Genomic DNA, 26,639 nt, shown 5'->3' with positions numbered 1-26,639 from the left:
TTGTTCTTTGTAAAACATTAGTTACTAGAGTATACTTATTACTTATGTTAGCCATAAATTTACAAGTTTCAAGATTCCCTAGCAAAATTTCAAATATAGATAATATTGAAAAGAATTATTACGTGAAAAGCTGTTATTAGTGGGAAAGAACGTTAGCATTAGCGAAGCCTCGGTACCAATATTTTTCAAAGGACAAAAAACACATAAGAAAAAGGAAAAAAGATCAAAGGAGAAAAAACACAAAAGGAAAAAGAAAGAAAGTGAGTGAGGTGAAGGTCAGGTGGTTGAAATCGTAAAATAGAAGCAAAAGAATGGTGAATACATAAAGATTAAGAAAAATTATTATAAATAACACATCTTCTAAAACTAATTACCTACAATTTATTATCTGTTTGTAAAAATATATATTTATTCATTCATTTTGCTATATATATATATATATATATATTTTATAAAATAAAACAAATATATATATATATATATATATATTTTATAAAATAAAATAAATAAATAAATAAGAGTTTTAATTTAATTTTGCAGTTTTTTTAATTTCAATTTGTACTTCAGTCTCTTACCCACTAATACTTCCCTCACTTTCTCCTCATCAAATCTCTTCAAATTCTCTCTCTCTACAAAACTTCTCTCTCTCTCTCTCTCCCTCTCTCCCTCGTTGAATTCGCTTCCTTCCACTGTTCTTCTTCTTCTTCTTCATCTTCTTCTCCACTTCTCTCGCTTCCTCAATCCCATTCCACTTCCTCTAATTCCTTTCTGCTTCTCTCTTTTCTTTTCCCGGCAATTTCACCCCCTCGCTCCCATTCGCTTTCTCTTCCCTCCTTTTCGCCGGAACCCTCCCTTCCTTTTCACTTTCCCACTTCCCACTCTCTTCTTCATGCCACTCCTCCTCTACCCTCTCTTTCCCCACCCAATTCTACTCTTTCTTCTCCAGATCTGACCCTTGCCCTCCCGGATCCGTCTCCATCAACCCCTGTTATGGAGGAAGCCTTGGAACTCGCTCGTGCCAAAGACACCAAGGAGCGCATGGCTGGTGTTGAACGCCTCTATGAACTTCTTGAAGCTTCTAGAAAGAGCTTGAATTCCGTTGAGACTACTTCCTTGGTTGACTGCTGTCTCGATCTTCTCAAGGATAACAACTTTAGGGTTTCCCAGGGTGCTCTCCAGGCTTTGGCTTCTGCTGCTGTCCTCTCTGGTGACCATCTCAAGCTGCATTTCAATGCTCTTGTCCCTGCTGCTGTTGAGCGATTGGGTGATGCTAAGCAGCCTGTCAGAGAAGCTGCTAGGAGGCTCTTGCTCACTCTCATGGAGGTATTGGATGAGAATTTACTACTTGCAATGGAAATGAATCCGAATCTTTGCTTGTACTTTGGAGATGCCTCAATTTCATTGAAATATTATCACTTGGATTCGATCGCGTTTCTTTCTCCGAGATTTTTTCTACCCTATTTATAACTACTTTGATATTTTTGTGTATTTAAATGATGTTTAATCGGGTCGTGATAGTGATTTACTCGGAGCGATTAAAATATTGTCTTTGTTTGATGGGTATCGGATTCTTATATTTTCTCGCCCTTTAACTTATATGGTAGACCTAGATTTGTTGATGCTTAGAACTAACAAATTACGTATTATGTTGGCTACAAAATTCATTAACCAATCTCGCTGCGATTGATTTTGATTGGAGGCTATGCCTTATGAACTTTATGATATCATGGTTTTGGAACAAGGCTTTCAAGATCGAATAACCTGCGTCAATCTCTTCCTTTCCTTGCTGTTCAGAAGTAGGTTGCAGATAAGGTCAATGACCGTAGTATACTAAGTCTGGCGTACCTTCCTTATATTATTCTTTTATTCAATATATTAGATATTATTTATTTTACAATTTTTCGTGTTTACTTGCCTGTGTAAAGAAAGGGCAAGGATAATTCTTGTCTTCTTCATATGATCGTACTGAAAGGAAAATAATTCATATGACAAACCTAATACCTGTTGCTACCTGCAGATTTCTTCACCTACAATCATTGTTGAAAGAGCTGGCTCTTATGCATGGTCACATAAGAGTTGGAGAATACGAGAAGAGTTCGCAAGAACTGTTACATCAGCCATTGGTTTATTTGCATCAACTGAGCTAACACTTCAGCGGGCCGTGCTACCTTCGGTATAAAATTGATTTTCCAAATTAAAAGAAAAAAAGAGTATACACCTTTTCCTCTGGATTTAATTGTTTCCATCTTAGTAAGTGAACTACAAGTTTTTCTCTACAGATTTTGCAGATGTTGAATGATCCAAATCCTGGAGTTAGGGAAGCAGCTATAGTTTGTATTGAGGTTAGCAATATTGATCCTATTGCAACAATTGGTATTCTGTTATATATGCTAATAGCTTCACAAAGTTCGCTCATTATTATATTTATATCTTTATTGTTTTACTTTTCCATGCAAGATGACCAGAACCCATTGTTTGAAATACTCTGGTTCAAGCTTATGACAATGTCTTGGATAATCTCAGTTGCAATATGCTGTTGTTGAATTTAGCGATTTGACTTCAAATTTATTTTCTTCAGGAAATGTATACACAGGCTGGGCCACAGTTGCGTGATGAGCTTCAGCGCCACCACCTTCCTACTTATATGGTAAGCTTTTATTTATTTGTTTTTTATTTTTTTGAGCATTATCTCTTCTTTCCATTTGTCTCTTTTTGTTATAAGTATGCTTTTAGTCCTTTTTTCTTAATTTCTTTATATGATTTGGAAGTGCAGGAAGCTGAAAGTTTTATTCTATTTCAGTTAAAGTAGAAGAGTAATTTATGGAGATGCACATCATTGTAATATTTTTTCACATAATCTATCTGCAGGTGAAAGATATTAATGCCCGGCTAGAAAAAATTACACCTCAAGTTCGGTCCTCGGAAGGACTGACTGGGAGTTTTGCAGTTGCGGACATGAAGCCTGTAAATATTAACTCAAAGAAAAATAGTCCAAAGGCTAAAAGTTCGAACAGAGAGGTTTCTCTTTTTGGAGGTCAGTTTTCAGTTTATATTTGAATTGTATTTATTTTTACTTTCTTGAGAATTATCTCTTCTTCCCGACTTGGTAGTTCTGTGTAGCCTGTTTGTGTCTGTGGCCAGTCATTGTTTCAAATGGTTTGCATTTGTTATATAGTTCCCTCAGCATGTTCATTTGCTCCTATGTGCTGTATTTCTTGCTGTTATTAATTATTATTATTGTCAGGAAAAACAATTATTTAATAATTGATGAATACAAAATATAGTCAAGGGGAAAGAGACCTCCAATGGGAAAAGGTTGATTACAAAAGTAACTTTGACCAGGTTGAAGGGATTGAGAGATCATAATATAAAAATCAGGGTCTTCATTTACAGTTTATACCAAAATGTAGCTAAAAAGAACCAAGGGCTTCTGTATCTGGGTGTTGGGCTTTGCTCTTCAGCGGTTTTTGTATTTGCGAGTGAGGTCTTGGTATCTTGATTGGACCCTTCTTTGTTTTTGTTTTTTGTTTTATTTTGTTTAGCCAGTTGGTTGGCTTCTCTAGTTTGTGGTATTCCTTTTTATGCCAGTTAGATTTTCTTCTTTATATTCTTTGTTCTCTTTAGTTTGGATTTGCAACTTTGTTTTCTTAATTTTCTTTTTGAAAAAAAAAAGCCTCTACATTGATATAATGAAATGAGACTAATGCTCAAAGTATAAAGTAAAGAGCCAAGGAAACGAAAAGATCTTCCTACGAACAAAATGGTTATTTGTATAGGGCATATAGTAAATAAGTAGTAAGTTTTTAGGGCCTTCGATTATAAAAAAATAGAGGGAGTGGATTGGGAGCAAGGTGTAAAAGTTTTAGTAGAATATCAAGTGTGGGAATTTTTGGAGAGTGTAGCCCTCTCGAAAGGATATGGTATATTGTAACTTCCTTTGATATTGCAATATATTTTTTTTATCTTTTAAGTGTTCTACATTGTTCTTGAGAGTTCTTGTTAGGTGCTAACCTAACACCAGAACTTGGATTATGGTATTTTATAATTATCCTTTCTTAGGAGGTTGCTGCCGTCATGTGCAGGAGAAACTGATGTAACAGAAAAACAGATAGATCCTGTAAAAGTGTATTCGGAGAAGGAGCTCATTAGAGAAATTGAGAAGATAACTTCTATCCTTGTTCCAGATAAAGATTGGTCTATTCGCATAGCAGCCATGCAGAGAGTAGAGGGCCTTGTTTCTGGAGGTTTTTCTACTACTTTTTCCTTGTGCTATAGAATCACATGTTGATGGATATGATAGCTTGAATGAATTGAATTTGTTAACATAACTGTGTTTTCGCAAGTTACAAATCTTCTTTTCCAATAAAGTTGCAGTTTCTCTTCATTTATGAAATTACTCGAGGATGTTATATGTTGATTAACATAGTAGCCACAATTGTGTGTATTTGGTAGGTTGGAAAAATTGTGATAAAAGGGTTTGTAAATTTTCTTTTGAAGGACATTTTCAGTACTAATTACAATTGCTTGATTCACATTTATCTTTGATGTTGGGGCTATATCCTAGTGTTTCATCAATGAAATAATCAACAATCAACATCTTCAATTGGGAATACAATGTTCATGTTTAGTGAGCTTTAAACAATTCTTTGGTACATTCAACATTGAGACTGTCAAGAGAGTCTTTAGAAGTTTAGAGAAGGATCCTTCTGAGATTCGGTCCTTAGCAAGATTCCATGTTTTTCTTTGGGCTTCAGTATCAAAGTTTTTCTTTTTGGTAATTATTCCCTTGGCAATATATTGCTAAGTTGAAAGCCTTTCTTGTCGTTGACTTATTTTTTATGGTGGATTTTTGTTCACCTTTTTGTATTTCATTATCAATGAAAATTGCTTTTTTCATAAAAAAAAACATTGATACTGTCAAGAAATCTCTCTAACATCAGATCAAAGACCACATATCATAAAATAAGATCAATGATTGATTCTTCTTTTTTTTGAACCACTCTTCCAGCACAATTGGGGAAGTTTGTTAATAAAATTAAGACAATATGATAATGCAATATAGGATTTGTATTTCATCTGCAATTTCAAAATCTCTCTGAATTTTCGTCAATATCAATATCATCATCTCTTTTTTGTCTAATTTGAGTAAATATTCCTTATCGAGATATGCATTACGACTTATTTTTTCATCCTTGGGATTGTGTCATATTGAGCAGTTGGTCATTGGTTGATGGTTTTTGTCAAGAAAGTTTATTGGTCGATAGAAATTTTAAAATTAAAGAAAAATGGTGCAAAAATAAAGAAAACATTGATATTGATAAAAACATTGTGACAAGTTTTTTCTTTTTCTGGAAGGAAAGGAAAATTTAGTTCGAGTTGGTTTTCTTTTAGTTTAATTGTAAGAAAGAGCCCTAGTTAGAATTAGTAACGACAATTTTATATCAGTATAGTTATTGCAAAAACCTTTCAGCATACGACTGGAAAGTGAATGAAGTTTTTGTAGTGGTATTCCTCTCGAGTCTAATTGGGGGCTTTGAAGTGTGCCTAGTGATTAGTGGAGACCTTGAGGTTCAATGCATTAATAGTATTGTCACAATCTTTCTACTGTTGCTGTTATGTGAGCTTACTTGTGGGCTGACTGTCACTGCATTGGTGTCATGAAATGATGTTTATTTTATGTTTTCTAATTTCTTTTGATAGGTGCTGCTGACTATCCAAGTTTTAGGGGATTGTTGAAACAACTGGTTGGACCTCTCAGTACTCAATTATCTGATAGAAGGTCTAGCATAGTGAAGCAGGTGTGATTGCACTTACTTTTTGTTCTAAACTATTGATTTTTACCACACTTTTTTCTTTTATTGCTTTTGTTTTTTTGTGAAGCAGATTTCAATTTGTGTGCCAATGCCTCTAGATATTTCTTGTGCAAGATTTGTGTTATCATCCATTGTCATTTAATGTCACTAACGTTTAGTGTGTCCAAAGTTATAATACTTTCTCTTTCTTGTATGCTTTGATAGTCGGGGGAAACCTTTTTTTTTTTTTTTTTTTTATAAGAAACGGATATATTCAATGAGCAAAAATAAACAGCCTAAGGGCAAGGGATTAGAGGGCCCAAGAGAAACTAAATAATAAAGGCCTTCCAATTGTTGAAAATCATAGAAAGGCTATAATTACAACAGTGTTTGGTATAATTCGTACTCCACCAAGAAGTTGTGTGTTGCAACACAGGCCAAAAAGAATAAAAAGAATTATAGTTATCTTAAAAAATTCTACTATTCCTTTCTTTCCAAATACACCACAAAAGGCAACGGATAGCACAACTCTACAAGATGTGACCTTTCGGACTAAAGCCTCTAATTTTGAGCCCTTCCAACATCCAGCTATCTATCTTATAGGAAGACAAACCTCCATTTCAGAGATTCTAAACAGAGTGTACCAAGCTTTCCTAGTGAAACTTCAATGCAAAAATAGGTGGTCCAGGGTCTTCTCGTATTTGAAACAAAGGCAGCACATCGAGGGGTTGAGCATGGTGTGCTGGAATTTTTTTTGAATTTTCTCATGAGTGTTGAGACTTCTATTAGGCAAGTGACCATAAGGAATTTCACCTTTTTCAGGATTTTAGTCTTCCAAATGGGCAGCAATGGAGGGAGATCTATTGGTTAATTTAAGGAAGGTAGAACTTGTAGTAAAGCTGCCATTAGCATTAAGAGTCCATTTAAGACTATCACGATCTTCCGAAGGAGGGGGCCCAAGAATGAAGGATTTCCAAAATAGTGGCCATGTTGTCAAGCTCATTATCAAACAAGTTTCTTCTAAGGCCCAAATTCCAAGAATGAAACATTACACCAACAATCAGCAACAAGAGCATTCTTGTTCAGCGACAAAGAGAACAAACTAGGGAAAGTTTCTGCCAGAGGTTGCACGTCGCACCAACTGTCCTTCCAAAATTTGATTTTTGTTCCCTCACCCAACAAAAAAGCTGAGAAATTAAGGAAAGTCTCCTTATGTTTCAGAATGCCAGCCCATAATCTATAAGACCTGCCTTTGCTTGGAGCTTTAGTAGACCACCCACTCTTCTCTAAACCGTAGATAGCCACAATTAAGCACCTCCATAACGCATTGTCTTCCTTGCTAAATCTCCAAAGCCATTTAGTGAGAAGGGCATTGTTCTTATGCCTAAAAGAGCCAATCCTGAGACCACATAGCAGAACGGGCGAGAAGTACACTCCCATGACCAGGTGAGCAGCCGAGTTTGGTAGGCCCCCCAGTCCAAACAAATTTCTTGATCATCTTTTCCAATCTATTGATAAGACCAACCAGAGCTTGTACAAGGGAAAACAAATAATAGGGAAGGCTATTCAAAACCGATTGCACGAGAGTTAATCCTTTGGAGAGAGATACATTCCTCCATCTGTCAATTTTATATCTGAATTACTCTTCAAGGGCGTTCCTAACCTCTTTCCTATTTCGACCCCTTCCGATAGAGAAACCCAGATAGTTAAAGGGGACGTTATCCACCATACAACCCTAAGTACTAGCATAAGGAGCCAGATCGACGTTGTCAAGGTTAATACCGATTAATGATTTTTTGGAGATGTCAAGGGATAACCCAACTCCTAGAAGAAAGAGATTGATCACCTTCCACCAAGTCTCCAAATTACAATTCTCCCAAGAAGAGAAGAGAAGAGTATCTTCCATGTATTGAAGGTAGGTAAGGTCACCTGACAGATTATCAAACTAAAAGCCTCTTATGGTCCTCTTCTCATTACAGTAGTGAATAAGGCAACTAAAGGCATCTCCCACAATTGTAAAAAGAAAAGGGGCGAGTGGATCACCCTGACAAAAGCCCCTTTTAGCAAAAATCTTTCCCCTCGGCCTACCATTGACAATGATCGAGAAGTTAGTCGTCGACAAGAATCCGCAAATCCATCTCCTCCATCTTCTACCAGAGCCTTTAAGTTTCACAGCCATGTCAAGAGAAGACCAATCCACCTCGTCATAGCCTTTTTCCAGATTGAGCTTCAACAACACTCCTTTTCTGCCTTTTAAAGCCCACTCATCAATGACTTTCGAGGCCGTCAAAATAGTATCAAGAATTCGCCTCCCCTCCACAAAAGCCATTTGAGTATGATTAATAATTGAGCAGATTACTTTTTGAAGTCTTGTTGCAAGCATCTTAGAGATAATTTTATACAAGGAGGTAAATAGGCTTACGGGTCTAAAGTCATTGACATGGGCCACCTCTTTCTTTTTGGGGATGAGGCAAACATAAGTTTTGTTGCATCTTCTGTTAACGATCCCGTTTTTTAAAAAATCTTGGAACACCCTTAATAAGTCAGCTTTCTGGATGTTTCAAGATTTTTTATACAACTCTCCAGTCATACCATTTGGTCCGGGGGACTTGAGACAACCCATCTGAAAAACAACATCCCTAACCTCTTTTTCACTAAAGGGAGCCTCAAGAGAGCTAGAAGCCTGTAAACTGAATGCTCGGGTACGCTTGCTGATCCTCCACCCAATTGCTCTTTGTGTAACCCTCATGTACATTGAGTTTTGTCTCTCTATTTTTCAATATTATAATAATAGTGACACTCGTTTCCTTTTAAAAGAGAAAGAACCGGAAAGTGGTCAAAGGTGGTATGTAGAAGTCTTTCCACACTAACTTCTTTAAAGTAATCAAACCAAGGCTTAGAAAAGCAGAAATCTGTCAAGCATATTGATTATGAAATACTATTTGGTTTCTTCCCTCTTGTACTTTTTTTTTATATAGTGATATACTTGTTTCCTTTAAAAGAGGTTGGCTTTTCCTTCTCTCATTTCTACTTTATATTTCAGGCTTGCCATTTGTTATGCTTTTTATCCAAGGAACTTTTGGGAGATTTTGAAGCCTGCGCCGAAATGTTTATTCCTGTAAGTAAAAATATTGTAAAAATGTTGTTATCATGCTGGGAATCCTAATTTGTTCTTGTTGTCTGGTTTTTTTCTGTTCAGGTTCTTTTCAAGCTGGTGGTCATCACTGTTCTTGTAATTGCGGAGTCTGCAGATAATTGCATAAAAACGGTATTTTTATTGCTTTATAAATTATTTCTCTTATACCCTTTATACCCCTTTTTATTCCTTTGTCTTGTTGGGAATTTAGTTGCTTTGGCTCCTTTCTCTGGGCTGTGGTTTTTGTAATTGTTTTTTATTTTTTCATTTATTTTTCTCAATGAACTGGTTCCTTACAAGAAAATAAAGACTTATTCGTCCCCAAAGACAAAATTTCACTTGATTAGCAATTCCCCTCCCAATGGACTTTGTGGGTTGGTAATAAAATCTTTGAGGTGGACTATTTCATGTGGACTTGTGTGCACGTAATACTGGGAGAGAAGGAAAACAGAAAAATAAAGTTGTTTATAGATGAGCTGTACACAATAATGTACTTTCCAAGTAACCCAATTTCACTGAAAAGAGAAGGTTGGATTCCTAAAGATGGCATCCATTATGACTCTTGTATATCATCACTTGTAAGACCCAAAGGTGGACTATGCTGGTTGGGAGATTGACTCGTTCCCATCTTATCTTGGTCTCTCCAAACAGTCCGGAAATACAATCCCAAAAGTAAGCACAATCACAAAATACATTTAATCACTTAAATAGGCTAACCCTAAGTAGGTGAATTTCCACTTTTGCCTCTCCTAACATACGTGTGCATGAGTGGAGGCCTAACAGAACACTATGAATTATTCTAAGTTGAAGGATTTCCAATTCTCCGCTGCTCTTACTCACATATACTACATTGTGAGATATTGTGAGTAGGATATGTCATTTGGTTGTCACCAATTGAATTGCAGTTCTCATTCCTTTTTTGAGATGTGATGTTTTCGATACTAGTATGATGTCATTATCAGGAAAAAAGAACAATTAGTACAATCTAATGATCTACAGGTTGTATAATTGAGGAAGAATTAGTAAATTATCATGGACCACTCATTACATGGGTATGTTCCTGTCTTTATGGAACCCTAAGGCTAAACTAGTTTTATTTTCTTTTTCATTTAGATGCTACGTAACTGTAAAGTTTCACGTGTGCTTCCTCGCATAGCTGATAGTGCAAAAAGTGATCGAAGTGCTGTACTACGTGCACGGTGAGGATTTCTTTACTTTCCAGAAACTCATACGGTAGCTTTGTTTTTCTGATTACTACTATGACTTTCTTGTACAATAGGTGTTGTGAATACGCACTTCTCATTCTTGAGCATTGGGCTGATGCACCTGAGATACAGCGATCTGCTGATTTGTATGAAGATCTAATCAGGTGTTGTGTGGCTGATGCAATGAGTGAGGTACTAAGTAAAAATAATTTAAGTTTCATTACCTTGTATGAAGGGTTTCTTTTTGCCTTACAAATTTATTTCGGTTGAAATGATGGTAAATTTTTGTTTAGTGTTCCCTTTTTCCTTAAAAAAAGGATTACACAATAGCCTCTGATTGCCTGAATATCATAATTACGTGAATTGGTGTGGCACTCTTATCCTTGGAGACCCATCTTTGCTCTTTTCCTTCATTTTCTTTTGTTTAATTTAAAATTTTGTAACTTTTGAAACTTTAACTGCTGTTACATGATTACATATCTGAAGTTATGTGTAGTATGAGATTCCATTTCATCTCTCTTATCACTACCTCACATGTAGTATATTTACTTGAAAGGTTCGAGCCACTGCACGAGTATTGTATAGGATGTTCGCGAAAACTTGGCCAGAGCGTTCCAAACGTTTATTTTCCTCCTTTGACCTTGTGATTCAAAGAGTACGACTTACCTTCATTTGAAAGAGGTTTCAATTTCAATTCCATTATTAAATGCTCTATCGTCTAACTTCCAAACTTTCTTCCAGTTAATTAATGAAGAGGATGGGGGTATACATAGGCGACATGCATCTCCATCTGTTCGTGATAGAGGTACAATGATGTCACTCAACTCTCAAACATCTACTGGTTCAAGCTTACCTGGATATGGAACTTCTGCTATTGTTGCAATGGATAGAAGTTCGAGTTTATCATCTGGGACATCACTCTCTACTGGACTTCTGTCTCAGTCAAAGACTTCTGTTGATGGTTCTGAACGTAGTCTGGAGAGTGTGTTGCACTCAAGCAAACAGAAGGTCAATGCAATTGAAAGCATGCTCAGAGGCTTGGATATATCTGAGAAACACAACGGAAATCTTCGATCATCTAGTTTGGATCTAGGTACCCAATGACATTTACTGTTAATTAGCTTTTCTTAATCACGCTTGAGCTCTTGGGTTTATTCCTGCTGTTCTCTGTTTTGAAATAAGTAGCTAAGTTTGATGTGTGTGAGCGGCTAAATTTTCCTCTTACTTCCCCTAGTGCAGGAGTTGACCCTCCATCATCTCGTGATCCACCCTTTCCTCAAGCTTTACCCGCATCTAATCATTTCAGTAACTCTTCTACAGCTGATCTAACTGCGTCAAATACGAATAAAGTAAGGAGCCGCCAAGGTGGATTGGGTTTATCTGATATCATCACTCAAATTCAAGCTTCCAAAGGTTCTGGTAAATTGTCACATCGCAGCAATGTGGTTAATGAACCTTTGTCTACTTTTTCATCTTACCCATCAAAGCGGGTTGTTGACCGACACCAGGAAAGGGGTTTTGTCGAGGAGAATAGTGATATTAGAGAAGCTAAGCGGTATATTACCCCACAAATTGAGAAGCATTACTTGGATGTAACTTATAGGGATGGGAATTACAAGGATTCTCATAACAGTTATATTCCCAATTTCCAGAGACCACTATTGAGAAAGAATGCAGCTGGGCGAATGTCTGCAACTAGGCGTAGGAGTTTTGATGATAGCCAGCTACCACTTGGGGAAATGTCAAGTTACGTTGACAGTCCAGCATCTCTTAGTGATGCTCTTAGCGAGGGTCTTAATCCATCTTCTGACTGGTGCACTAGGGTTGGCACCTTTAATTATCTTCAGTCTCTGCTGCAGCAGGGTCCAAAAGGAATACAAGAAGTGCTTCAAAATTTTGAGAAGGTAATGAAGTTGTTTTTCCAGCACTTGGACGATCCACATCATAAAGTAGCGCAGGCAGCACTTTCAACACTGGCTGATATAATTCCAACCTGCCGAAAGCCATTTGAGAGCTATATGGAGAGGATCTTGCCCCATGTTTTCTCTCGGTTGATTGATCCAAAGGAGTTAGTAAGGCAACCCTGTTCGACAACTTTGGAAATTGTTAGTAAAACTTACAGTACGGATTCTCTCTTACCTGCTCTACTCCGTTCTTTGGATGAACAGCGATCCCCAAAGGCAAAACTGGCTGTTATTGAGTTTGCTATCAATTCTTTTAATAAGCATGTAGTGAATTCTGAGGGCTTTAGTAATAATGGCATCCTAAAGTTATGGCTTGCAAAATTGACACCGTTGGTTTATGATAAAAACACCAAATTGAAGGAAGCAGCCATTACATGCATTATATCTGTTTATTCACACTTTGAACCAGCAGCTGTCTTGAATTATATACTTAGCCTATCAGTTGAAGAACAGAATTCCTTGAGACGAGCACTTAAACAATATACACCTCGCATTGAGGTGGACTTGATGAACTTCTTACAGAACAAGAAAGAACGTCAACGACCGAAGTCCTTGTATGACCCATCTGATGTAGTTGGAACATCTTCTGAGGAAGGTTATGTTAGCATGTCCAAAAAGAGTCAATTCTTTGGTAGGTATTCAGCTGGTTCTCTTGATGATGAGAGTGGTAGGAAGTGGAATATGAACCAGGAATCAACCCTAGTAACAAGGAGCATTGGTCAAGCTACTTCTGATGAACTTCGCGAGAATTTGTACCACAATTTTGATTCTGGTTCCAGCAATGATGTTATTAATATGAAAACCAAAGATGTGCATTATTTGGAAAATTCCACACAACAGAACCTGGGATCACGGACAAGTCTGGTGGATAATGTTGATAGTAGTGTTAATATTGATGATTTGTCTTCCCTGCATTTGGTTAACGGTGAGAATGATGATGGCCAATTAGGAATTGCTGAAAACATTGCATACAACGACGAGGCTGCTCTAGACCTGGAATCTCATCAACACAAAACTGTAACTGTCAACTCCATGGTGGACACATCCCCTAGCATTCCTCAAATTCTTCACCTGGTGAGTACTCTACGAATTGATTGTTTCTTCAAATTATTTTTTGTATCTATTACTTATTTTATTCCATTTTAGCTTTAAGAATTTTATATCTTTGCATTAGATGGTACGTCAGATGATTGGGATGATGGTAAATGATATAGGGTGTCTTCTTTCTGCAGATCAGTACTGGCAATAGTGAAAGCCCTTCTGCAAGCAAATGCAGTGCGCTTCAACAGTTAATTGAAACTTCTATAAGTAGTGATCCATCCATTTGGACCAAGGTATGGTCCCACTATAGATCTATTGATTGTTCATATTTTCACTTCAAGAACTTCAAACAATTGGTGCCCTTTAATTTATTTATTGTTATCATTTTTTGGGATGGGGGATTGAAATCAGCTTTTAGATGGGGAATGTACCTTAGGTTCATGATCACCGAGGGTCCCCTCTGAACTGTGTTGTAGAATTAAGTGTTTAGGCCCAACTAGGGTGCCTCACTTAAGAAGTGAGGTGCGAAGACCCTGTGAAGTCCTTATAGTCAACATTCTATTTCATGTTCTACATTGGTGTAAGTATGCTTTATCCTTTCATTGAGTGTAACTTAAGCAATCTTTTAAGTATTATCCAATTGGAGAAGTTTTTTTGTAACTTTATTTGGATGAGAACCTTTATTTGTAGTAATTTTTAAAGTGGAAACGATCGATAACAGATTCTAAAAACCAACTATTTCTTCTTGCTTTAGAAAACGTCCAAGGAAAAGCTCCATGATGATGTTGAATCCCAAAATGATGAAACCAATCTCTCTTGATTTGAAGGAAGTGCAAATAACCTAGGGACACATACTGGAAGAATTGTTTATCCGAACTCTGAAGGATGAGCCATATTTATTTATCTTTTAATTACTCTTTAAGAAACAAATTTCATTGATGCATGAAATTTACAAAAGGGCACCAAACCAAAGGAGTTAGTAGTTACAAAAGACTTCTCCAATTACTCGAAAGAGATGAAAGATCATAAGAACTATATGAAGATGTACATTTGACCACGAGATAGTTAGGGTTGAGCTAAAAATAAATCCTTTGACCATGCCACCAAGTGAAAAACACCAATGCTTTCAACTTTTACCTTGTTCACCTGTGGACTTCTAAGACTTAAGTACGCCAGTTAATACTTTTCTCCAGAAGGGAGTTTTGGTTCCTAAATGAACACCCCCAACCCCATTTAAAAATGGTTGCCAAGTTTCTATGCTTAAAAGTTCCAATTCCGAGTTCGCCTTTATTTTTAACCATGTGGTTTATGCTGATTTCTTCCCTTCCCTGAAAGAAGTCTTCAATAGACATTCCGATTCCTCACTAACCATGGAAGGCCTAAGAAACAATGATGTATATTTATATATTGAGCAAATGAACAACTTTCATTGAGAAAAAATAAAAGTAAACAATGTCACATTATATATATGTATGCATAAAAGAAGCCAATTGCATAGTCATACAGCCTTCTCTTGAGAGATTTGGTAGTAAAACTAGTTTTTGTGGTTCAGGTTTGGGAATGCCAAGACCCGCATGTCCTCTTGGACTTGTAGATTTATAACAAGGGGGCAACCAACCCCCTTCAATGTTGCACAATCTCAAGGAATTTTTAAGTAGCTTTTTGATGTTCTTTACTTTATCACTGGCTGAATTGCATGAAGTTTATGTCATGTGGTAAATGGCGAGATTGGTCATAATGCTTTTATAATGGTGAGCTAATTGCCGTTGGATGAGTATGCAAGAGTTCCTTCTTTGAAGTTTGTTCTGTGCTCAATGCTGGGATCCAAAATGATTTAACCTAAAGGATAAAAGGGAGAATTCTTCCGGAAGTAAAATATAGAATCTTTATTAAATATTTGAATGAAAGATGAAAAGAATTCATCATTCATGAGATGGGACTCCTATATATAGAGAATAAGGTCTTAAAAGGAAACTGAAAAGGGATTGAAGTTCAAATGAGAAACTAAAAAAATATTAACCATGGAATTACCCAAGATTGTCTATTGTTTCCCTCATTCTCCTTACATCAGAAAATGAGCGTGAGCAAGGAATAAGGAATCCCTTATCTTTACTTTGCTCCAAAATCTTGTGCTCTTTTGCTATAAGGATTTTGTCAAGGTACCCCTGTGGTCTGTATACACTGACAAACTTCTTCAAGATTAAGCTTAACAATGAGACTCCTGTTAGCTGTTCTATTTGGGTGTAAACTCATTCACAATAAGGAACGTGACAAGGATTTGCTTTCTTGAGACCAAATTCTTGAGACCAAGAATTTAATGAAGGTGCTTTTTCACGTTGAAATTTTGGAACTTTGATTATTGACTCCTTGGTTTCTCATGAACCCATCTAGTTGTATTAAAGTCTCCTCAAGCACCAACTACTACTACCGTCATCTGCCCTCACAAAATCTGGAGGGATACTGTACCTGTAAACTCTCCCTGTCATGATATAACATTTGCTGTTATGGCTAAGATCCTGCATTGAAGCCCATCGTTAAAGGTCATTTTGTACAGTATCTCTTGCTCAAGTTGATTGGTCTCTTCCTTTGTGAAACAATGAGAAGGTACATTACACTATAAATTTACTCTTTTTGAATCGAAGAAAAAAGGTACATTGTGCAACACACCTCAACCACCAGTGTATATTTTTGGATCTTGAAATAGACTTGATTGTATTTTCTTCCACATTGTCCAACTTGTGCTCTTAAAGAATAACCACAACAGGTTGCTAGAAAATGTATTATTTGTAGACTTGAAATAGACCTGATGTAACTGATGCCAAGGCCTCCTTCCAAGTGACACCATTCTGTTAGCTTCTCTGTTCTGTTTCCCAGAATCCCAAGAAATGCACGTGTTTGATTATCAAGTTGTGCTTGCTTAACATTTTATTATCTAGTTGGTCATGTCATTTTCAAGTAATAATTGTTTTGCCTAGGTCCATTTTTATCTCATAGTTTGTTTTCCCATTTGCAGTACTTCAATCAAATTTTGACAGTGACACTGGAAGTGTTGGATAATTCTGATTCCTCTGTACGTGAGCTAGCTCTTTCATTGATAACTGAAATGATTAAGAACCAGGTAAGTTAAATGCCACTCTTCTGATGCTTTATGGGATACTGCATTGTGCTATTGAACATAATTATTCAACATTTTCTTATTACTTTATGGATGAATTATTCCTTATTTAGTTTGTTCTCACTTCTATTCTTTATTCTTGTAATTCCAGAGGGATTCTATGGAAGATTCTGTTGAAATCGTGATTGAGAAACTGCTTCATGTTACCAACGACATTTTTCCCAAAGTAACTTTTCTCAGGATTCTGGAACTTCTTTTGCCTGTTTTTACTGGTCTAAAATTGCTTATTGCACCGTTTATTCAGGTATCAAATGATGCGGAACATTGCCTGACTATTGTGTTATCTCAGTATGATCCATTCAGATGCTTAAGCGTATGTATCCTTGCATTGAATTCTTTTTCTTTATAGCTTGTGGATAGCTCTTCATTTCGATAATTTATTTCACGTATTAGGAAAGAGAAAAAAAATAGCTTTGGAGATGTGGCTTTTTTTTAAAATAGTTATTCTTTTTACTCTTTCACTAAGCTCTAAAGGTTTAGTATTGACATACGCCATATACTTTATTTTGCAGGTAATTGCTCCTTTGTTGGTTACTGAGGACGAGAAAACTCTTGTTACCTGCATCAATTGCTTGACAAAGGTTTATTCTTTTAATCACAATAACCCTCCAAATGAGATATAACCCTGCTTTTATTTCCTTTAATTTTCATCCAAGAAACTAGGGTTATTAGCACTGCAGCTCGTAAAAAATGAAGCCAGAGCAGCAGTTACTGTTTTTATTTGTTAATTTAGATTCTTAGCTATTGCTACTTGGTTGTTCAGCTTGTAGGACGGCTCTCACAAGAAGAGTTGATGTCACAGTTACCCACATTTTTGCCTGCTCTCTTTGAAGCATTTGGACATCAGAGTGCTGACGTAAGGAAGGTAATGGCCCTCGGTTCTTTCTTGTATTCACTGGCAGGAGTTGTACTGTTAGAGATGTTAGATATTAGATTACCTTTTATTGCATTAGGTCAATTGGTAATTTAAGATGTATTAGAGTAGGTTTAGGAAATCTTGTGTTTTAACCCTGATATGTTGTTCTCCCCACTCCCAAGATAATGTTGATTTCTACTTGTTGGGTCTTTATTTCATGGTAGATATGATATTTTAAATTTATCTTTGTTTGGGTCAATTGGTGATTTAAGAGATCCTCCTCTAGTCCTGTCTATAAAATAGAACAAAAGGCATCGATAAACAATATCTCACAAACAAGGTGTGTAAGTTTGAGCAGTAATTTAAAAAAACCAGCATACTTTAGGCATGGTTTTTGCAAATTGCCCAATAAAATAACAAAAGTATTCATATCTCACACAGCCTATTCACTGACAATTTGGTGCAGACTGTTGTCTTCTGTCTTGTTGACATCTACATTATGCTTGGGAAACAATTTTTGCCACATTTGGAAGGACTCAACAGCACTCAACTACGTTTGGTCACAATTTACGCCAATCGAATTTCGCAAGCTAGGACGGGAACAACCATTGATGGCAGTCACGATTAGGGAGTTTGCTTGCTTGTAATGTAACTTCTGATGTGAAGTAAGTGTTAGTATATTCCATTCCTTGGTTTAATTCTGTATATTGTGTGAATACATTATGAAGGCTCTATCCACTGGCCTATAATTTTTTTTTCTTTTCCACCCATTATATATTCTTTTCTGTCATTTAGCCAGTTTGGTTTGAAGTCAAGAGTGTTTGAAACTCATTATGAAATTCAAGTGATTGTGCCCAATTTTGTATTTTACCATTCCTGAATATTATTTATATGGTTATTGGATGAGGGAGGGGTTTGAATTATATTTTTTTTCCCTTTTTTCTCATAAAATCATTTGGGAATATTAATGTGAACTCGTTTCATTTATATTTTCAGCTTTGAAATGCCTTTGATAAATAGGCGTTTGGTTTATCTTACTTTTGAGGTATTTTTTATTCTTCAACGACATATACCATGATTGAGAAGCAATTTTATTGGTATTGTTAATATTATATATCTGGATAATTGTAATGAATGAGAATGACATTAATTATTTAATTGGTGATTCGCACTCAATAGGTTCTTAGATTCTTAGATTAGAGAATGAATATCTGAATTTTATGTAGTGACGTAATAGTGGATTGTGTTTTGAGTTTATAGTCTAAATTGTTTACTTAATACAAGAATAAGATTGGACATCTTGTTATGGGATGGTACTATAGATGCGATTTACTTTGTATTTGATACAAACGTTGAGGCCCTTAAATTAGATTAGTTTTCCAAACGCTCCTATCTACTGTTCGTCACTCCTCAACTACTTTTCTTCACTCTTTTTCCGTACTCTTCCTCACTCCATGGAATCCTACTCCCTCCTCCCTTCTCCAAATCCCTTCTCTGTTCCCATCTCTCTATTTCCCTCTTTCCCTTCTTCAAATCAATTATCTGTTTCCATTTTTCGAATGCCTTCTTTGAATCTCAAATTTGAAACACTTCTTTGTTGTTGGTTGTTGGTTTTGTTGAAGGCTTGGTTTCCATCCTTGCCTCTGATTCCCTTCTCATTCTCTGCCTTGGTTTCGTTGAAGGCTCGGTTTCCACTCCTTACATTCGATTCCCTTCTCCTTCTCCATCCTTGGTTTTGTTTAAGGCTTAGTTTTCGCATCTTGCTTTAAAAAACCCTTCTCCTTCTCCATCGTTGGTTTCGTAGAAGAGGGTTCTCTATGAACATGCAAGAATTTCTTCCTTGCTGCTTTGGCTTTCCCTTGCCACTCGTATTTGTATCTGGAAATAGTCGTCAACTTTCGCATCTTCAATTGTGGGATCTAGAGAATGGTAAGGGTTTGGTTTTGATCTAAGCACGGTTTGGGGGAAGTGAGCACGGTAGGGATGGAGGTCCTCGATTTGTATCCCAAACCAACCTTATAGTCGATGATGTCATTTTTTAAAATTTCACTACTCTTTTTTATATTTATGTGTTAATTTTTCAATTTTCTTGTGTGATCTGTTTCTGGAAAGACATGAATACTTTTTTTTTTTCATATTGTTTTGTTCTGTGTGGTGGGTATGTTGTTGCAACTTTCTTTTTGTTTCTTCATATCTTTGTGATCTCTGATATGGAAAATACTTGTTGTTGTAAAATTTGTATATGATCCTTGTGATCTTTGTTGTTATGTTCTTTACACGTATCAACAATAATTTACAAAAGTTGAAAGATAAAGAATGGCCGACAAGACGAGACACTTGTCTGACATCTTATCTTTCTTTTTTGAAAAAAGTAAAGGATTACGATAAGATTTTGGGTGAGACAAGACCCCCACTTATCCTTATCTTCTCGTAATCTAAAAAGATGCTTAAATAGAAAAAGCAAAAGATAAAACAAACAAAATATAATTATGCAAACTAAAAAAAGCTGAAAAGATATGTCTGCCAATGTCTTCAAGCCTCTTTTGGTTATTTCTTCTTTAAGAAAGATGACGTCACCTGACTTTGTCTGAATGGCCTGGATTGATTTGACCATGCGACTACTGCTGATTCTCCGGGATAGGATGCATCCAAGGACTTACTTTCGGCTTCCTCGCCATCAATTGCCCAAGCATTCTATCTCATTGATTCTGTTGGTCGCGGTAAGAATTCCTGATCGGAAACAATCTTCACTAACTGCGCTGGCCTGCGGTTGGTCATGCCGCTTCAGTCACCTGTCATCTCCATCACCTCCCCCTCAATCGGAGATCACCAAATTGACGATTACATTGTTAGACTGGAAAATGGAAGACAAATTTTATTTATGCACTTTTTTTTATATAATTTACAATGGTAATAACCTATTTTTCATCCTGGTTGGGAATCCAAATAGGGATCAGAAATATCGAAATTGTAATAAAGGTCATTTACAAAATCGATATCGTTGACAGATGAATCTGAGATATTAGTGATGTCTTCAGGGTCATCTTGTTTGTTGTCGTCGGAATTATTGTTGACGACTGTTTCCATGACTGCCTGGAGGTCTGCTTCAGACTTAGCTCCAACAATTGACGTCATGATTGAATTCTTTGGGAGAAGAAATTGATCTTCTTCTTCTCGAGAGAGGTGAGCGTTGGTTTTAAACCATTTTGCTATTTCTTCCTCATTCAAGCGGGAGTAGTCATACTTATCCCACCATTTGACACGCAAAATCTTTCCTAAGATTTTGAATTTGGCTCTGGATGAAAGTTGGTGACTCCAACAAAATATCCAGGGCACTTGAAAATAAAGAGAGAATCTATACGTTAGCGAAAGTGCAGACGAATAGATACTTGATGAGAAATGGTGGTAAGCTCGTTGAACTTCAACAGGGAATATCTCCGGGGTTAGGCCGAAGTAGCTCCATCATTTTTTAAACCAATTTGAAAAATTAGTCTTGTAAGATTTCTTACAAAACGTAATAAACCAAGAGTGGTTGTGATTCGTGCCAGGATACTTTGTACCAAGCTTCCATGTAGTCTCGATACGTGTATGTTTGAGGATTGAAAGCTTTGGAAAATTTCCGGGGAACATACATCCCTTGTGGCCAGTGAGATTGTGTTAAAACCCTGAAAATTTTGAACTTGGAATAGATAATTTTTTCCAGATTGTTTCTGTCTGGAATATGAGTGATTTCGGCAAAGACAGTGTCTACCAAAATGAACTCATAGAATTGTCTTGTTTTCTTAATATTTTTTGAGAAGAAATTGAACCCATAGGGTTAAACTTAGGAGCAAATTTTTGGAACGGAAGGTCCATCAAATTCTGGTTCGATGACTACATCTTCCAGAGTTGTTTTAGTTTGGTATCCTGTGACCGGTGGCCTTGGCATAAACACTGTTGGTTTAACCGTCCGGGCATAGGATTGAGGTCTAGAGGTTGACCTATTTGATGTTGCCGCACCTATTGGGCGCAACAAAGTTGTTGAGGGATCTGGAGTAGATCCAATTGTTAGATTCCGTTGTGAGGAACCTTGGCGACGTCGGGATACCATTTGAAAACTCAGATCCATGGCGTAATTGTCTGCACACATTGGAGTAAGTGCAGATGCTTGAGAAATTGGCCGCTTGCCTTTGGAGGAGCTTGCTCTAGAAGAGCTAGCTGGTTGAGAGTTATCCGGACTTGGCTAATTGGAAGGAAGAGGAGGCGGAGGTCTCCCCGGTGGCCGTTGACGATCGGAGTTCAAAATCATTTTTTGAGTTACCCGAGGATTTTGAGAGCTTATGCTTTGAAATGTGCTCTCTTGATAGATAATTCGCAAGGCAGTTGCTAGTGCCTTTTATAGGCTCAATTGTGAAATCAAAGCAAGATAATATGGCTTGCCACCTTGCAAAAAATTGCTTTGAAACAAGATTTTTTACATCTTTTTCGAAGATGAATTTACTTGCTTTTGAATCAGTTCTGACAGAAAATCTTTGTTGATAAGATCTCCTTGGAATTTTTGGACGGAGAGTACTATTGCAAGTATTTCCTTTTTTACGGTGGAATAGTTTTGTTGTGCGCTATTCCAAACACCAGAATGAAAGCGGACTCAACGATTCTTTTCCGTTAATATCTTATTTGAGAACTCTGACGTAACCTTTTTTCGAGGCATCAGTTTCAACGATCATTTTAACTTTTTCATCCACAAGCGATAAGCATGGAATGCCTTTGGCTAGGGATTTGATTGATTGGATTGCTCGAGAATGCTGAGCCGTCCACGATTTTGGATTATTTTTTAGTCTGTCATAAAGTGGCAGACAGATTGCTCGGAGATCTTTAATGAAATCTCCGATATAATTAACACATCCAAGAAATCTTTGTAGTTGAGACTTATCTTGGATTTCATTGGGAAACTTATCCACAAAACCTAATGATCTTTGGATAGGCTTAATCATTCCTTGATCAATATCAAAGCCAAGGAACCTTACTTTTGTTTGAAACAACTTGACTTTTGGTAAAGATACCACAAGACCATTTGTTTTAATGATATTGATGAACATATTAAGGTGTTTAAATGTTGATTAATGGTTTCAGAAATATCATGACATCATCAATGTAAACTATTGTGAAGTCTTGATGCTTATTGAAAATGTCATTCATGATCTTTTGAAACTCTAAGGGAGCTTCTTAAGACCGAATGACATAACATTCCATTTGTATTGACCGAAAGAAACATTGGAAGCAGTTTTATATCTGTCCTTTGGGTTAATTTGAATTTGCCAAAATCCAGATTTCATATCAAATTTTGAGAAGATCTTTGCATTAGCGATTCGCTTAAGTAAGTCTTGGCGATTAGGTATTGGGTACCTGATCCATTTGAGCACTTTGTTTAGTGGTTTATAGTTAATAACCAGGCGTGGGACTCCTCATTCTTTTTCTACCTGATTGTTAACATAAAAGGCCGCACATGACCATGGGCTTATTAAACCCTTTTTTTGGAGATCAGATATCTCTTTGAAGCAAGTATCAACTAGATCTTTGCTCATTTGAATGGGCCTAGCCTTTGTAGGAATTTTGGTTTCATCAAAATTATCTACATAAGGAAGATCCACAATATGCCTTTTTCTCTCCCAAAAGGCATTGGGTAAATTGGAACAAATCTCAGAATTGATCCTTTTTAGGATGGATTGGATTTTTATTTTAATAGAAGGTTTATTAATTTCTTCACTGATCTTACGCCCTTTTATGTCGTCGTGAAGAAATTCAATTTGCTTTTCTTTCTTGGAGATGAGATTAAGGCTTTGTAGGATCTCATCTTCGATTGAAGAAAGATACCTCTAAATAACTGGCTTACAGAATTCAAAGATAATCTCCTTTTCGAATTTCTGAGATGTTAATCCTTTGTCAGAAACGGTAAATGGGTAAATTTGGGTAAGAAATGGAGTACCCAAAATTACTTCCTCTGTCAAACCCTTAACGAGTAGAAATGAATTTACGAGGCACACTTCATCTTTACAAACATGTACCTTGGATAGCTTGTACTTAATTTTTAAAGAATTGTTACCAGCTCATTTGAGACTTTCTCGGGTTATCTCAAAGTATTTGTGATGGAATGATTCCTTCCTGAATCACATTTTGATCAGCACCTGAATCAATCAATGCTGTTGCTTCAAACTTATAATCGTTAATCTTTAACGTAACCCTAGTTAGCCATTTTTGATTAAAGACTTTGCTGATAACGTTGATTTCATTACTCTTTGTTTCAACACTCTCTTTTGAAATTATCTGTTCTTGAATTGCAACAACTACATTTTCAAGATAAGATATTTGTTGTTTGTTTTCGTTAACTTCCATCTTTAGGACTTTGATTTCATGCTGGAGATCTGTTACTTTAACTGGTGCAGCATGTTCTTTCGACAAGAGATTCATCACATTCTGATAGCTGAAATTCATTGGATCTTTGAACTTTTGATCGGGAGTCTCTAAGTCCTCTCAAAGTCTCAAAAGTATATTTTTTCTAATTGCCTCATCATCGACTTCTTCGATGATGTCTAAGAGACACTTCTGGGTGCTTGTGAGAACATTAATGCAGTCAGAACAGGAAATCACCTCTTCGATGTCTGTTTCATTTTCTGACGACGAAGGTTCCTCTGAAGACTCTTCGAGGAGGACATTGAGAAGATCTTCTTCCTTTTTTGAGGAGAATTCCTCTTCTTCGGAAGATAATTCTTCAGCTTTGACAACCTTTAACAGAGATTGTTTTTCATCTTCATCAATCTCCATTTGGTTAATTTTTTTGACAACGGGGCATCTATTAGCATAATGACCCTTCTTATTGCACTTGAAACATGTGGTATTCTCCTTAGAAAATTTTGGCTTGTTCTTACCTTTGCCATGGTACTTTCTTTTGCGATTAGAGTACCCATGTGATTCACTTGTCTTACTCCTTCTAAAGACTTTCTTAGAACGACTCTTCTTTCTAGAAGGAGGAGTGTTGTCAATTCCATATTGCTTGCAAAAGGATCCCATTTCCTTTCGATAATCTGAGTCCTTTGCAATCTTTGTAGCGTGCTTCTGCTGTTGACAAATTTCTAGACACACCTTTTGAATAGTGGAATTGATATCTCCATAGGAGATTCCTTCCCAATCTATATCTGTTCCTCCACTATTAGTCACCATTGTGGAATAGAACTTTTCTCTAACATACTTGGGTAGTCCTTCTACATATTTATGCTTCCAGACCACATCTCTGCATGTCGTAAGGTTGTAAAGACATGACATAAAATTGTCTTTATACTACTTGAAATCACTCATTTTGGGGCATTTCATTCCCAAAAGAGCTTCCAATGATTGATCACTGTATAGGGTTGTTCTCCCTACAAAGTGTTTAATAACCGCGTAAACGAGGGTGTTTATAGAGTTTGGCTGGATTATAACAACATCGCCATTAGGACCTTGTTCCATTTTTTCAAAAACAGCGTCCTTTATGGCTTCCCTATTTGCATCCATAAGATGATTGTGCCACCAACTTCTAAGGTTTCCTGTAAACCCTGCAGTCAAGGCGTCAACAATCTCTCTTTGACTCATTCTCCTTGAAGGGATGAAAACCCTTTACGGCGGAAGAATTACAGAAACTCAATTTTAATTGGAACCTTAAAATTACCAGTACATTGGCAAAAATTACAGAAACAATTTTGATAGTTAAACATGCTCTGAAGAAAAATACAGAGAAGAAAACGTACGCTCGTTGACGACTCTGAATCTACCAATCACCAATTTGGGCACCACCACTTGGAAACCTTCCTATTCTCTGATTGGTATGGTTTATGAGAACCAGAATTGGAATAAGGGAATTTTTCTCTACAGAGAGATTTTTTTCAGAGAAAATGGAGCTTCTTCTTTTTCGCAAAACTCACCCCTTTGATTGTTACGCAAAGTATTCCCAAACTAAATTTGAACTTTTCAAATTACAACCAATATAAATAAATCTCATTACTCTTTATAAGCTAGGAAGGGGACCTAATGGATCTACAGATCAGAAGCTACAACGATATGAGATTAATTAGCTAAACTCATTAACTACATTAATCAATATTCGTTAACTGTGTGTACACTCCACTAAAGACTTACAGCTAAACTCTTCTCACTGTAGATATATTTCTGTGTCCACGGATATAGACCAATACCAGTAAGTTAGTTCTTCATAAGTGTTCGTAACACCAGCTGGATCAAATTACCATTTTACCCCTAGGTTACCTCTAGTCCTTAAATACCAATGCTCCTCTAATGAACAACCTGTTTATGGTCCAACCACTTAACAGAAACCCTCTCGTGCCATAGAGAGGGTAGGGCCCTTTGTTCAAGTCCTGGAGACACCATTTAAGGAAACACTTATCTACTTACCCTAAAGGTGGAAAGGAGTGAATTCTATCTTGTGTGATTATGTTTCCAGCTCCCCACTCGGTATTGTCCCCAAAATGATAAGCATATTGAGTCGGCAATTTGACCACTCTCACCCGTACAAATCAAAGGACAATCCCTCGCAAACAGGAGTTCATAATACACTCAGGATTAAGACTAAGTCACCTAGGTCATCCTAATGAAATAGAAATCCAACTAGTTAACGGAGTTACATCTAGTGATTACTATTTCGTGGTCCAGTCTTATGCAAACTCATTGCATAGGATACCCTCACTCGCATGTCGCATACATGAACACATTGGATCAATGTGTTTGTATCAAATACAAAGTGAGCAATATCCAAAGTGTTAACAGGATAAGGTACCCAACCTTAACCCTATACTATAGACCCTTTAAGCTGATCTTGAACATTGATCCCTGTTTGTCTCTACATACTGTTCAAGACTCATCAAACAACTTAGGATGTTTGTTTATTGGATTTAGGTTATTAAGACAAAACTAATAATATAATCAATAACACTTTTTGAAATAATAATAATAAAACACTTTATTAATGGCAGTCAATTGATTATATTTACTATCTACGAGTTTTAGGACATAAAACCCAACAAATTCCCACTTAGACTAAAACTCTAGTCCTTATGGGATGTACATAATAAACTAGGGCATCATCATACCCATTACACATCTCCCACTTGCCTTAGGTTACCTAGTGTACATATCTCGTAGTCCTAGACTTTCTAGATGACCCTCGAACACTTTAGTCGTGAGAGTCTTCGTAAATGGATCAGCAATGTTGCGCTCTGAAGCGATCTTGGTGACGATCACATCCCTTCGTTGCACAATCTCCCGTATCAGGTGATACTTCCTCTCTATGTGTTTCTCTCGTTTATGGCTGCGAGGTTCTTTAGAATTGACTACTGCCCCACTGTTATGACAATATAGAGTGATGGGCAAGTTCATGTTTTGAGCAACTTCCAAATCATGTAGGAACTTCCTAAGCCAAACTGCTTCTTTTGCTGGTTCACAAG

At 36.7% G+C, this 26,639-nt stretch overlaps 1 protein-coding gene across 3 annotated transcripts; it reads left to right on the top strand.

The window, feature by feature from the left end:
* Positions 1-606: 606 nt before the first annotated feature.
* LOC103500468 (CLIP-associated protein) lies at positions 607-18,092 on the top strand. 3 transcript variants are annotated; one of them, XM_008463773.3, is made up of 21 exons: positions 607-1,323; positions 2,018-2,173; positions 2,280-2,342; positions 2,579-2,647; positions 2,869-3,034; positions 4,083-4,244; positions 5,701-5,798; positions 8,836-8,910; positions 8,992-9,060; positions 10,042-10,127; positions 10,208-10,325; positions 10,690-10,788; positions 10,875-11,226; positions 11,373-13,171; positions 13,330-13,431; positions 16,152-16,256; positions 16,405-16,479; positions 16,558-16,626; positions 16,826-16,894; positions 17,077-17,178; positions 17,636-18,092. In XM_008463773.3, the coding sequence occupies exons 1-21, from the start codon at positions 991-993 to the stop codon at positions 17,795-17,797; spliced, it is 4,329 nt and encodes a 1,442-aa protein (XP_008461995.2). In that variant the 5' UTR covers positions 607-990; the 3' UTR covers positions 17,798-18,092. The 3 variants fall into 3 exon arrangements, with proteins under 3 accessions (XP_008461995.2, XP_008461996.2, XP_050941752.1); XM_008463774.3 differs by having other exon boundaries at positions 647-1,323; positions 11,454-13,171; XM_051085795.1 differs by lacking the exons at positions 16,152-16,256; positions 16,405-16,479; positions 16,558-16,626; ... (1 more) ...; positions 17,077-17,178; positions 17,636-18,092 and adding an exon at positions 13,893-15,914 and having other exon boundaries at positions 647-1,323.
* Positions 18,093-26,639: the final 8,547 nt, after the last annotated feature.

The sequence above is a fragment of the Cucumis melo genome, chromosome 1, assembly GCF_025177605.1.
Source record: "Cucumis melo cultivar AY chromosome 1, USDA_Cmelo_AY_1.0, whole genome shotgun sequence".
NCBI classification, from domain to species: Eukaryota; Viridiplantae; Streptophyta; class Magnoliopsida; order Cucurbitales; family Cucurbitaceae; genus Cucumis; species Cucumis melo.
This window is presented reverse-complemented; position numbering and strand designations above follow the sequence as displayed.

Excerpts from the sequence above, each read along its gene's own strand:
- LOC103500468 (XM_008463773.3), top strand. The coding sequence starts at position 991 with ATGGAGGAAGCCTTGGAACTCGCTCGTGCCAAAGACACCAAGGAGCGC. Across the intron at positions 1,324-2,017 it reads TCTTGCTCACTCTCATGGAG|ATTTCTTCACCTACAATCAT; the intron begins GTATTGGATGAG and ends TGCTACCTGCAG. Across the intron at positions 8,911-8,991 it reads GCGCCGAAATGTTTATTCCT|GTTCTTTTCAAGCTGGTGGT; the intron begins GTAAGTAAAAAT and ends TTTTCTGTTCAG.